Source organism: Neopelma chrysocephalum, unplaced genomic scaffold (assembly GCF_003984885.1).
Source record: "Neopelma chrysocephalum unplaced genomic scaffold, ASM398488v2 Primary Assembly neopelma1_376, whole genome shotgun sequence".
Lineage (NCBI taxonomy): Eukaryota > Metazoa > Chordata > Aves > Passeriformes > Pipridae > Neopelma > Neopelma chrysocephalum.
In genome coordinates this window covers 247,640-261,250 of record NW_020898040.1, presented here as the reverse complement: position 1 = coordinate 261,250, position 13,611 = coordinate 247,640, and the positions used below count along the sequence as shown (strand labels likewise).

Genomic DNA, 13,611 nt, shown 5'->3' with positions numbered 1-13,611 from the left:
TGTTTCTGCTGCAGTCTGAGAATTAGCCAGGTCAGAGTCAGAGAAAAGCCAAAGGCACACCCAGCCAGGGAGGCCATTTATCACCTTCAGCTTACATTTTTTCATTTTCATATCAAAAAAACTTAAAAATCAATCTTAACAGGGGTGACTGCCCCAGGAATGATTTGCAGGAGATGCAAATGCCGAGTGCTCCTGCAGCATGTGTTTGGAATTCAAAATGCAAACCATCATTCCCTCTCAGAGTGAACCTTACTCAGGTTCTGCCTTACCCAGGGGAGCCTGAACACCTTTTGTTACCAGCCCAAAATTCCCACTTACAGCTTATTTCAGCTTTTATTTGCCAGAACCCCCCATTTCCAAGCAGCTGGTGCACCTGCAGGGGCCTCACCTGTACACCACGGCAGGGATGCGCTTCCAGGACCGGAAGCTTGCCACGCTCTCCAGCTCCTTATCCGTGATCCAGGCGGGAACGATGATTTCCTGGGGGTAGCTGCCACACAGCCTGGGGGAAAAGGGGTGCACAGGGTTGGACATCAGTGACACAGAGCAGCTGCACACCTGGTAGTGTAAGGACTGACACTGTGCAGCCCCTTTTGCTGATTTGTTTCACTGCCTGTCAATAAATTCCTCCTTCTCCAGCATTAATTGTGTAAGGAATGGCTATTTTTCCTTCCCGGGATTTTTGGAGACCAAGGCAGGGATTCTTGCAGTGACACCAACTACCAGCTGCAAGGCATTACCCTGCAGAGGCAGAGCAAGGAAAGTAATGGTAGATGAGTTGGAGGGGGGAACCTTCAGGCCTTGGCTTCAGTGCATTACCTGGAAAGGTTCATGCTCTCCCACCCTGCCCCCACCTCGTGGCCTGTGACCCCCCCAAAGGAGCACACACGCTGCCCACCAGGGAGGGACGGACGAAAGAGGAAGTTTAATGTGGGGTAGGGGTTTGTAAAGCTCTTGGGAGGGTCAAAGGGGACCATTTAAGGTGAGGGGTCTTACAAAAAACCAATCAGGTAGGGAGTTAACAGCCAAATAAGGAAGGGGTTAACAAAAGACCAATGAGAACACCTCAGGACATCTTCCCAGGACACTCCTGCCTGAGAGATAAGGGGTCTTTACAGAGGGTGTCGGGAAGAAGGAGCAGTGACTTTGCAAAAAGCCATCTTAACACATGTTTAAACAACATTAAAAACTTCTGATTCACCAGCCCATCTTTGGCAAGACTTTTTCCATAAATCCATTGCTACATCTCTTCCTTTTTTGTTTTCTGGAGCAGGATATGCCCTTAATGATTGAAAGGTTCTGGCACAACTGAGCATGCATGGAAAGACACACATAAAGAGAAACACTATGAAAAGTCCTAGCACAATAACTACAATAATTTTCTTAATAGTGGAAGAGAGGCCTTTAAAAGGTAGCCAATTGAAAAAATCATCAAAAGTCAAATGATTAACTTGACTGATTTCATGAACCAAGGATTTAAGCTGATTGATTTGGGAGTGGATAGATTGGGAGTGATCAGAGAAGCTGAGGCAGCAGAGGCCTTCAAACTCCTGACATCCTTGGCCATTTACTAAAAGGAGAAAGTCTATTGCAGCACGATTTTGTAACAAGACTTTCTTATTTGTTTGGGTGTTCCATCATGCAGAGTTCCAGCTGGTTTAGCTCTGAGCTGGGGCAGGGAGCAGCCAGAACACCCTGTCCCACCACAGGAGAATCCAGGAGCACCTTCCTCTGCTCCAGAGCCCACACAGGACTTTTGTCTGGGCTTTAAGGACCTCAGAAAGTGTTTTCTCTTATTTTCAGCATTTGCAAACTTAACTCTTTCAAACCTGTTTTTTCTTTAATACATGTCTTTGTAATAAGTTAGAGAACAAGACAGAATTAAAAAATGGTTTATAAAAGTTCAAACTACACTCTTTGCTCCCTTAAGATCCCCTTTTCTTCCCTTAGAATGCGTATTCTCTGTCCTCCAGCAAGCACACCAAAATCTGGGATTTCTAAGCTGAAAAATTCATATCAGCTAATAAAATATTCAATAATTAAAAGCATATTTTCTATAGAACAACAAAAAAATCATAATTCTGATTGGCCTGTATTAAGAACTGTAGAACTTGAAAAAAGTTCCAGTAATCTGCCATAAAAAAATCAGTGTTTTGAGCTGCCATTTGGCTGTGAATCTGCCAAGTACTCACTTGTACTTCTCATTGATGTTGGAAATCCTCCAGGCATTGTTCATATCAAACCCCATCCGCTCCACTTCGTTCTTAAACCTGGAAGTTACGTGTTCTCCTGGGGAGCAAGAGCAGAGGGAGAAAATAAACGGGAAAGAAGAAATTAAGATTCCTGCTTCACAAAATAGTCAAGAGAAAACCAGCACATCAGTCAGTGCAAAGCCAGCTGCATTTCACAGCCTCATTCTGACAGTTGCACTGATGGCTCTCCATGGTCAACTCTCCAGGAATGCCAAAGTCCAACACAGTAATTTCCTGAAATGACCAATTTTGGGAAATTCATGTAAAACAGTAACACTGCAAACCAGACCCGAGCACATCAGCAGAAGGAATTTAGATACATCAGGTGTTTCAGGGGAAAAAAAAAATAGGAGTTCTTATTTTGTGAAGTTCGGAAGAATTTTGTATCAATGAGAAGAATGTGAAGCTCTGGTGAGGGGCTGAGAGCTGGAATGTGCTCTGGAACGTGGGCAATCAACATGGAATATGCAATTCCAGCCCCAGGTTTCCTCTATGGCTGGAGGCAAGTCCTGTCACTTATCCTGCACCTCAGTTTTCTGTCCATAAATTGGACATTATCCCTCCATGAGTCATGTGGAGATAGGAAGGTAAAATGCATAAATATCAGTCACAAGATCCTCATAAATTCCTGGATTAATACATTAAAGGAAGTGGAATGAGCCCAATTTATTTCCCAGAGACATTTTTAAAAAGTATCAAAAAACAATTGCAAAAATATACAGTGGCAGTAAAGAATAACTATTCTGATAGTTATTAAATTCTAGAGAATTAGACAAAATTCCCAGGTTTCCAGAGCCAAGAAATGTGTTAAATTTAATGAGCATGAGAGCAACACTAAATCAAGTGATTCTGAAAGTCCATCCATTGCCTGTCTCTTTAAATTACTGTATCATTAAATCCTGAGGCAGAGCAGCACCCAACAGGGGACAGAAATCTGCTGCAAAATTAATGCTTTAAGTATTACATCTTTCCATTAAATATTTCAGAAAACCCTTAAAGTCTTTCAATCCCCCAGATATCTGCAGATACACATTTAGCTCTAAGATGTAAATGCACATGTCTGAAACGATTTTTTAATGTGGCATCACAGAACAATTAGAGATAAACACAGAGGACAGACACTGGGAGGGAATTCTGCCCTGGGAGGGTGGGGAGGCCCTGGCACAGGTTGCCCAGAGAAGCTGTGGCTGCCCCTGGATCCCTGGAAGTGTCCAAGGCCAGGATGGATAAACTTGGAGCAACCTGGGCTAGTGGAAGGTGTTTTATTTAAAAATCCCAGAAACCCTTTGACTGGAGCAGCAGATGCTCCTGCAGCACTGAGGATGAGCTTCACCATCACCTGCTCTGAGGAATGGTCTTTAAAACCTGTGATCCATCCTTAAGGAGGTTTTTTTGGATAGCAAATGAGAATACTGGAAATATCCCCAATCAATGCTGCATAGCCCTGGAGGGTTTTAAGAGAAACACATAAAACTCCATGTAAATGAAATATTCTGTTTGATTTCTCCCTCCTAATTTTTAGCTCCTGGGAAATCCCAGGTTTTCCTCTGAGAAATGAAACCCCAGCCTTAACATCCTGTCCATTCCTCCTGAAATGCTGGCATTTTAAGAGGCACTTTGAGTCAAGATGGATAATATTCAGAAGCATCCCAATCCACTCTCAAAATCACAGGAAATACAAGCTGGACATTTTATGGACTTACCCCTCCTGGCTATAAGAGCTGAGCCACAGCTCAGATCTCTGTTACATACATTGTTAACATACTTTTTCCCCTGAAGTTGATACTCAGATGGATTTTGAAGCAATTGAGTCTTTTTGTACATATCTGCCAAATAATGGGCTGCTTGGATGTGAAAGAGAACTTACAACGTCTTGGGATTAACTTCTTCAACAACACTCACACTGACTTATCTCAACTATAACTCAGCTCTGTGAAGGAGAATATCCACCCCCAGGAAAAGGCAGCTACAGGAAGATAAAGTTATGTTGAAGAAAAGAAAAAAATTGATTGGTAGAAGTTTTTAAATAAAAACATAAATGCTCCTTCTTCTCTCTGGCATTGTCCAAGGCCAGGCAGGGCAGGGCTTGGAGCATCCTGGGCTGGTGGAAGGTGTCCCTGCCCATGGTGGGGGTGGAATGAGAGACTTTAAGGTTCCTTCAAATCTAAACCATTCCATGATTCCCTGATTATCCTAACCCAGCCTTAGGCTGAAACCCACCTGTTTCAGTGAGGAAAAGGGCTACAAGGAGACCCAGCAATGCTTCCACATGTCTGCTATCTCCCATTTCCTGAATTTAGTGAGGAGGGAGAAGCCCTGGGTGTGAAGTTCTGCCCTGAGGATTTTTTTGCCATTTTCCAGCAGCTGCTGAGGAAGTGTGTGATGTGCAGGAACAGGAGCCAAGGAGCTCCTCCTTCACCTGTGTGCTCCCTGTTCACTGCTCTTCCTCAGGCACCAAAGGCATGACAGTCTGTGCCCAGCTCCAGAGAAACCTCAGGAACAAGGACAGAATTCCAGGAACATCACTCAGCCTGACAGCTGGGACACTTCCCTCAGGCAGTGAATTGTGAGTGACAAGAGACTGCAGAGGCCTGGAAATCAAATTTCTTATATTCAAACAAGTGCTACAACCACCAGCATCCCAATTTTTAGCTTTTATTTACTTGTGGGCTTCGAAAACCCTCCAGCAAGGAAGGTACTGCACTAAAATACATCACAGTGCTGTGGCTGGGAATGAAGCTCAGGAGCAGCTCAGGGCCTCCCATCTCCCTTCACCTCCTGCTCCTCAACATCCATGCTGGAAACCACTGCTCCAGGCAGTTACAAAAAAAGTGGCACAACCAACACCACATGGTTTACACTCAAAGTTGCTGCTGTGGTGAACATAAAGAGGAATGAGGAGCAGCTGAGGGCACTTGGTGTGTTCAGCTGGAGCAGAGGAGACTGAGGGGAGACCTCCCTGCAGTTCCAAGTGCCTGGGCAGGGGCAGAGGAGGGGCAGGGACTGAGCTCTGCTCTGGGGGGACCAGGGACAGCAGCCAGGGAATGGCTGGAGCTGTGTCAGGGCAGGCTCAGGTTGGATCTCAGGCAAAGGTTCTTCCCCCAGAGGCTGGTTGGGCACTGCCCAGGCTCCCCAGGGCAGTGGGCACAGCCCCAAGGCTGCCAGAGCTCCAGGAGGGTTTGGATGATGCTCTGGGTCACAGGGGGTGACTCTTGGGGATGGGCCTGTGCAGGGCCAGGAGCTGGACTCGACGATCCTTATGGGTCCCTTCCAGCTCAGCATATCCTGGGATTCTGTGGAACCACACCCACCACAATAATTCCAGGAGATATCAAGGATCTGCTTTGCCCTGGGATGATCCCTGGGGTGTTCCCACGTACCTGGCCGACACAGGTCCCCGTGCTGCTCCTTCTCACTGGCATAGACCTCCATGCACCAGGCGTGGTAGGCGAAGGAGAACAGGTCCTCGATCTTGGCGGGCGGGCGGATGGCATTGTTGAGCCGCTTCAGCCAGTCCTGGCACTGCTCGAAGGTGGAGAACTGACACCTGTGCCACAAACAAACATCCCCGGGTGAATGTGCAGGGACAGATGGCAGGCTGGGAATGACAGGCTGAGCATGGAAACCTCTGGGAAAGCGGGGAGTGAGAATAAATATCTTAGGGACAACTTAGTTCTGCTTCCCTGTACATTCCAATGGACAGTAAAAAGGAAACCTGTGGATATTAGAGAAGAAACACCCTTAGGGAGTCGGGATTAACTGTGAGCAGCAACGTCCAGTGGCTGTGAGTAACCAGGGCTGTGCCCTGCCAGCAATGAGGGGGATGTTTGTGCACGTGTTAACTACAAAACCAAGGACCAGATCACTGAGGTCAGAGACAGGAACGTGTTCCAGAGACTTCTGACTGCTGGAATCAGGTGGAAACTCAGAAAACTACCACATACACTCTAATCTATATATTGTAACTATAATCATAGTCCTGTAAACAAGAACAGGCTGGGAGAGCTGGGGGGGTTCACCTGGAGAAGAGAAGGCTCCAGGGAGAGCTGAGAGCCCCTTCCAGGGCCTAAAGGGGCTCCAGGAGAGCTGGAGAGGGACTGGGGACAAGGGATGGAGGGACAGGACACAGGGAATGGCTTCCCACTGCCAGATGGCAGGGATAGATGGGATACTAGGAAGGGATTGTTGGCTGTGAGGGTGGGGAGGCCCTGGCCCAGGTTGCCCAGAGAAGCTGGGGCTGCCCCTGGATCCCTGGGCTGGTGGGAGGTGTCTCTGCCCATGGCAGGGGGTGGGACTGGATGGGCTTTAAGGTCCCTTCCGAAGCCTTCTCCTTCTGGCCTTGGTGGGAAGCACAAACCACGTGTTTCAAACTGAGCTTTGCCCAACATCACAGACTAACAACAACTGGTGAGAACATTCCCTGCACAGGAGAAACTAATCTTCAAAGCAGTGTAGTAAAATTGCATTAGCTTGTCTTTTCAAAGGGGATTCCTGGACCCTTTTACTGTAGAGGGTGGGAATAAACCAGTGTTTTACTTTGCTCTGACAGATTTCCTCCCGATTTCACAGTTATTAAACATTCCCTGAGTATTTCCAGGCTCAGTCCAAGTCCTGCAGTGCTCCTGGGTAAGGATGGCACCTGCATTCCCTGGGGGCACATTTATTCCCCCCACCTGCAGAGAGCTCAGGGCCAGGCAGTGGAAGGGAAAGACACATCCAGCATCTCTGCAGAGCTGTGAGGAACTGCAGCCTGAGGTGTTTATTTATTTCCCATCAGTGAGTATAAAGCAAGCCCAGACTCCTTGCTTGGACTGGATAATTCTCTATTAAATATCCATACTCAGACAAGATACATCTCACCCTAAATTCTCTAAATTCCTTTGAAGTTAGTGGTGCAAATAATTGGTACTATCTTCACTTGAACTCTAGTACTCAAAATACAAACTTTGCTCATGAAAAAGAACACGAAAATGTTTGAAATCTGCTGTCTCAGCCCCACACTTCACCATCTCCCAACAGTCCCACCAAGTCCTCAGTCTTGGAGATGCAATTTTGAAGGGAAATTCATAAGGAAGGGCATAAATACAAATAATTTGTAGTCATTCTACTACTGAAGAGAAAGAACCAAATTAATGTAGAGAGGAAGGGTGACTTTCTTAAATGCCAAGGGCTACAAGTGAAGAGGAAGTTAAATATTGGATTCAAATTAAACTAAATATTACTTCTAAAGTAAAATCAGTCCTGGTGAGAAAAAGAGCATTTCAGGAAGCAGATGACCTGTTAAAGATTCTGAGTGCTCAGAGATGACTGGGGCTCATTTCATTATACAAAAGGTACTGCCAGCAAACATTTAATCAAAAAGGAATGTTCCTTTCTCCTTAATTAAAGTTCATAGATCAAAATTAATTTCTGCAGCAGAAAAGTAAAAACAAAAAAAAATTAAAATAAAATAGCTGTAGTTGAGGCTTGGTGGCTCAGAGTCCTGGCTCAGGCTCTGGAGGCTGCTGCAGGACAGAGCAGTGACTGCTCCTCTCCATGACCCGCCTGCTCTGCTGGGTGCACACCTGGATTTCCTCATTCCCTCACTTGCTTTCACCTTATTCCCTCCTTTTTTTCCCAGTAGGTTACTATGCCTTTAGGACAGTGACTGTACCCTCACAGGTGCTGAAAATACAGGGTGGCTGAAGGTACAGAGCTCCCCAAACCCACAGTTTAACCCTCCAAACCCCAAATCCCAATTAAACACTTCCCCAAGCGTTGTGTGTCAGTGCTTTTATCCACTTCTCTATCTGCTGATATGTAGATATTGATATATCTATGATTTACTGAAGCAATATATTACAACTGATTGTAATGCCAGGAAAACACAGTGAGACTAAAACTGATTTCAGAGTAAAACCTGGGGCTCAGCCCAAGGTTTGCTGCTGTCCTGCACCACAGCACACACAGCCCATCCTGCTCCCACTCTCGTCACAAAAATGCCCAAATACCATAAAAATCAGACACTAAAAAAAATTCTTTTGAGGGAAATCAAGTCCTGGAAGTAAGGAAAAGCCTTTCCTTCGAACATCCCAGCTGCCCAGAGCACGTGGAAAGCCAAGCCTGCTCCTACCTTATCACCTTGCAGTCCTTGCAGGTCAAATGAAGCTGAAATATGTCCCGGCACTCCACGCTTTCGATGAGCTGCAGTGGAACCTGCAATTAAAACCAGTCATTATTTCATTTCAACAGTCATTTCTGTGCATATCACATGAGGATTTATTGTAGGACCATATGGTAAGAGGGAGGAAAACAAAGAAATTCAAACTACTTCAGCAGCTCTGAAGTTTGGTAACATGTATTCGTGTGTCAGCTCCACAGCCCAAAACCTTAAGGGATCCCATGGAAACAGCTGAGAATCCGTCAGGAAAGGCAGCACATACCCAAGCTCCTCTCTCATGGAAGTATTTTTCTCTCTTATAGATCCAAATTTAGGAATCTTAATATAATTTTAACTGTTGGTGTCCAAAGGGAGCTGCTAAGCAAGATCTAAGACTGCTGCAGTCTGGATGCTTTTCTATGGAAATATCCTGTACTTCCTCTTCAGGGAAAAACCATTTGGCCTGTTCAGATCAACACTGTGATTGAAGCAGCCCTCTTTAGAGTAATAATGCTGAATCTTTCATATTTGAGTGTAGTTATATGCTTTTATTTTTATGGCATGTGTAACCAGCAGAAGCTTGATCAGGAGAACGTGAAAGCAGCTGAAATTACTTTTAAAGACAGGAAGAAACCACAAGATGAAAATTAATTAGTTTTCAGTAATAGTTTTGGACCTTTACCTGAGACAGGCAAATGTACATTATTGTCTTAAAGAAATAAAATTAATAAATGTCTAAATTTAGCCAATACCTATAATAACACCAAGTACAAAACTGTTTGAATTGTTTATTGTATTGAACATTGCACAAGGCAACAAGCCCTCTGCCGTGGGGATCATTCAGTACCATTCCAATACTCTGATTTTTGCCATCAGAGGACTATGAGGAGGCAGTTTAAGGTCTGGCTTGGGGTACAAGATGTGGCTGTCAGAGCCTGCCCTGCCAGGGCCTTTCCAGATGGTTGGGCAAGTCCTTGAAGGTCACCTCCAATCAAGGATCTGGGATAAGGAATCCAGACAGGCACCACAGAGCTGAAAAAGGACTGGACTCAAGGAAATGGAACTAAAAACAGTAGACAAGGGGAAGAGATATCCCAGAAATACAAACCAGAGGAAAACTTGCTCCGAGCAGGATGATGCCTGGAGCAAACTCACAGCAAACGCTGTGCCCAGGAGAGGGAGGAGAACTCTGCTGTCTCTGGGAAGGCACCACTCAGAGCCCAGAGCCCTGTTCTGAGTGCAAACTCCAAATCATTGCCAGAGCTCACAGCCCCAGACTACAACAGGCAGGGACTGCTTAAAGCTCAGCTCAGAGCAGAACCCAGAGGCAGCACTGGGCTCTCCAGAGCTGGAGAGGGACCAGCCTGCTGGGCCAGGGAAGTTATCCTGCTCCTTTGGTTGTAGCTGGATGTTAAACGACAGACAATCCAGGCACAAGGAGACTGGGCAAGGAGGTGCCTGACCCAACGGCCCAGTAGTTTGGATCTTCAAATCATTTTGACTTTTGGTCTGTTTTCAGTATTATCTCTGGTTGAGACCCGTGACAGTCTAATACAACTGACAGAAGTGGTGACTGGAATCTCTCCTGGGAGATGGGCCCCTCTTTGCCATCCCTGAGCTCAACCTGACTGCAGGTGACTCTGCCAAGGCAGGAGGAGACTGAAGTGCATCACAGACCACACCAGGTGTACTTTCCGTGGGCTAATCCTTGTATTTGACCTGCTCATTGCTTCCACGCCTTCTCCTGCTTGCTTCTAGTCTGCAAGGCAGGCAAATTGTGACAGTGCTGTCTGATAAATGGACTGGAATGGATCCTGACTGGAGAATCTTCCAGTCTTTCTTCCTGACTGGACAGCCTCATATGCACCCAACAATAATTCTCAGGAAGGATTTCTTCATGGGAAGGGTGGTCAGGCCTCGGAAGGGGCTGCCCAGGAGGTGGTGGAGTCCCCACCCCTGGAAGTGTCCAAGGAAGGACTGGAAGTGGCACTCAGTGCCCTGGGCTGGGGGACAGGGTGGGGATGGGGCACAGGGTGGACCTGACGATCTTGGAGGTCTTTTCCAAACTAAATGATTCCATTACCCTCTAATAAGTTATTTAAATCTACCACTGAGTTAAATGGCACCAACATGGAAAATAAGGTACCTCTCCCCAGCTAAGGTGAGACTCCAGACTTGCTTTTTTACTCCAATGCTGCTTTGTCTTTCAATATCTTTTTTCCCCACGCCCTCTTCTATTGCCTTTTTCCCCCCGTGTCCATCTTCATTTAAGCAGTTCTCCACCTTGTTCCCTCCTCCTGGCTCCTCCTCCTCTGTCTGCACTGGAATGACATACTAATTCTTCTCCTCCTGCATTGTTTTAATTTCCTTCTTTCAAAGTCCCTCTTTGTTCCCTGCCCTTTCCCTGTGCTCCCCAACCATCCGTTCTCCCCTGACAACCCATGCGCAGCCATTTCCTCACAATCTGCTCGTTTTTCTTCAGGACAACCTTCCTATTAATCTTTTTAATTTTCTTTCCCAGTCATAAAAACCTGTCCTCTGCTCCTCTTGTGTTTTCAATCTCCTTCCTGGCCATTATTCTTCCCCCAGGAAAGCTCTGTAGAATTATCTGCTGCCGCTCCCTCCCTCCCCTGATAACCTTCCCTGCCCATCTTTCAGGCTGATGCCAGTCAGACACCCAGAGCCTGTTCTTGGGAGAGACATCAAATCCATCTGCAGGCACTTCCCTCTGATAATGGCACTGAAACCAAGCAGGGAGAAGCAATCATTTCTGCTTTTATAAGAATAAACATGCATTGTTATCTGAGCCCAATTACATCCCATTACAGGGACTACTGGAGCATCCTGCTCTTGCTGTATCTCTCTCCTGACTGTCTCTTCTCCAAAATTATCTCATTTTAAATAACAGTAACATTCTACAACTCAAACTTTTTATTTTTGAGGGTTTTTTTTTAATGATTTTGATGACTGGAACTGTCTGTTATCTTACACCAGTACAAGACATACCTAGAGAATGATCCCTCTGTAGTTAGAGAAAGCACCAGTTACGTTTTCCCTGCTGAAACAACCAGCCCATGGCTCAATCCATGCCTACAGTTCCCAGTGGGATGCAGTGGACCACTGCCAGGCTGCAGTAGGCACAAGTAACTGTGCCACAGACCCTTCCCTGTGCACCATTTGGCACCAGTCCCTCCAGGACATCCCATGGCACTCAGGCCATGAGCTGTAATTCCTTGTATTTCCTTGTTTTCCCAGCTCAGAGCTGGAATAATGTCAAGGTGATGTTCCAGGCTGGTGACTTTAACAAGCACTTGGGCAAGGCTGGGTGTCCTCAAGTGTGGGATGATGTGGCACAGGGAGGCACTGAGGGTGCCAGGACAGCTCCCAAGGGCTCCGAGGTGGAGGGAGCTCGTTCCCACCCGGGTCCACAGAACCTACAAGGAGCATCTGAAGCAAATTTTGCTTTTCATTACAACTGATGACACTTGGGTTTTGTCTTGAAGGCCATCACTGAGCCCTCTCTGCTCTCATGATCATCGTGCTCTGAGTGTGAACAACTTGAGCAGCAGGACAAGACAAGGGCTGAGCTCCTCTCCAGCAGGGATGAACCACAGCAGCTATGGACATAAGGAATATCCCAATCCAACCATTTTTCCAGTAAAGGCCAAGCAAGGGAAAGCTCACACTAAAACTCACCTCATCACCAAGACTGAAAATCTCTCCCATCATGACTTTCTTTTTGCAGTGTGTCCAAAACCCACCCCTGGAAAGAGGCCCCATGCAATCCCTGCTTTCCTGAACTGCACCGAAATGTTAATTCTCCCATCAATGCCATCAGCTCACAGGGAGAAAACACAGAAACACTCCCAGCTGCAAAGTTGGACATTTTCTTAAGGAATCAATAGGGATGGGCCTGGGAACCAAACCTCCCATGTGCCCCAGAGAACCCTGTTGAGTCTGCACTTCAATCCCCTGGATAAATGTAAGTCAACACTTTTGAATGTCATAATCCCCTGATTTATTCATGGTCTGCAGGATGTTTTGTTTTTGCATTTGAAACACCGTGTTCCCATTAGCACTGTGATCTAGGAAATGATCCATGGGAGTGATTCCCACACACAGCCATGTCTGCACTGCTGAATGGGAGCAGGAGCAACTTTTTCACAGTGTTTCTCTCCCAGCAGGTGCAGGAGCTGATGGGGAGCTCTGGCAGGAACACTGGGGTGGCACAGGCACCATTTCTGTGAGTTGTAACCAAAGAAGAGCACAGAGAGGTAAAAACAAAGGCCAGGAATCCATTTGTAACTGGATTCCAGTCCCTTCATGCCGTGACTTTAGTAGGTGGTACCATGGGAATATCCCACCTTCTTCCAGAGGAGATTCCAGCCCAGAACTGCTGCACATCCACACACAGGGAATCCATTTGTTTCACAGGTTCTATTACACAGATATTTGCTAAAAGTCCTCTTTCTTACACAGAAATACTTGTGTTCACTGAGGTGACAAGTCTTCAGTGTGGCTGCCCTCAGGACAGGGATTCTTACGAAAATCATTCCCAATTCCTAACATTAGGAAACATTTATGCATTTTTAAAAATATCTTCTTACGGGTGTTTTCTGAACAGCTCTAGTGATGTAAAACCAGCAGGAGAGAATCAAATGAACTCAATGAAAAACTACTCAGTGAAGATTTAATTTAGAAAATCAGCATCTGATCAATAATTTTGATCAATAATAACCAAAAGGATTATTGCTCCCAAATTTAACAATTTAAATATGGTTCTTAATTACTGCAGGAATGTTTTATCCTTAAAGACACTCCAAGCCCTCTCTGCCCTGGATTCCAGTCGAGTTCACAGCACATTATTAGTGATGGTCATATATGGCTACAAAGAGTGATTTATATTCTGCTCTACCTCATACACTAATTGATTATTTCTGGTTAATGATGCTGATGATAATGAGGTATCACACAGAGTGAGAGGGCAGAACACTGGATATGAAAGTCAGAGAAGCAAAACTGACGTGGTAAAACTGACAAACTTTTATGGAATCTTTCCTGAACACAAACAAGGAACATGGTTTGATAAAACATCAATTCCTGCTACTGCCCAAAAATACTGAACTGAAAATTCTTAAAAATTAATGACCCCAATTATCCTGAGGACAACTGTGACAGGAAGTGCAGTCCATGCACTAGTGGCTTCCCTAATAAAGCAAA

The 13,611-nt window shown here is 45.7% G+C and overlaps 1 protein-coding gene across 10 annotated transcripts in view; it reads right to left on the bottom strand.

Moving 5' to 3' along the window:
- The window catches only part of MTMR3 (myotubularin related protein 3), a 79,832-nt gene that overhangs the window by 24,765 nt on the left and 41,456 nt on the right, over positions 1-13,611 (bottom strand). For all 10 annotated transcript variants that reach the window (XM_027706420.1, XM_027706421.1, XM_027706423.1 and 7 more), the window contains 4 exons: positions 8,365-8,447; positions 5,633-5,799; positions 2,193-2,289; positions 389-502 (listed from right to left, as the gene is read on the bottom strand). In XM_027706420.1, coding sequence (XP_027562221.1) covers positions 389-502; positions 2,193-2,289; positions 5,633-5,799; positions 8,365-8,447 — 461 coding nt within the window. The remainder of the gene's footprint in view (positions 1-388; positions 503-2,192; positions 2,290-5,632; positions 5,800-8,364; positions 8,448-13,611) is intronic.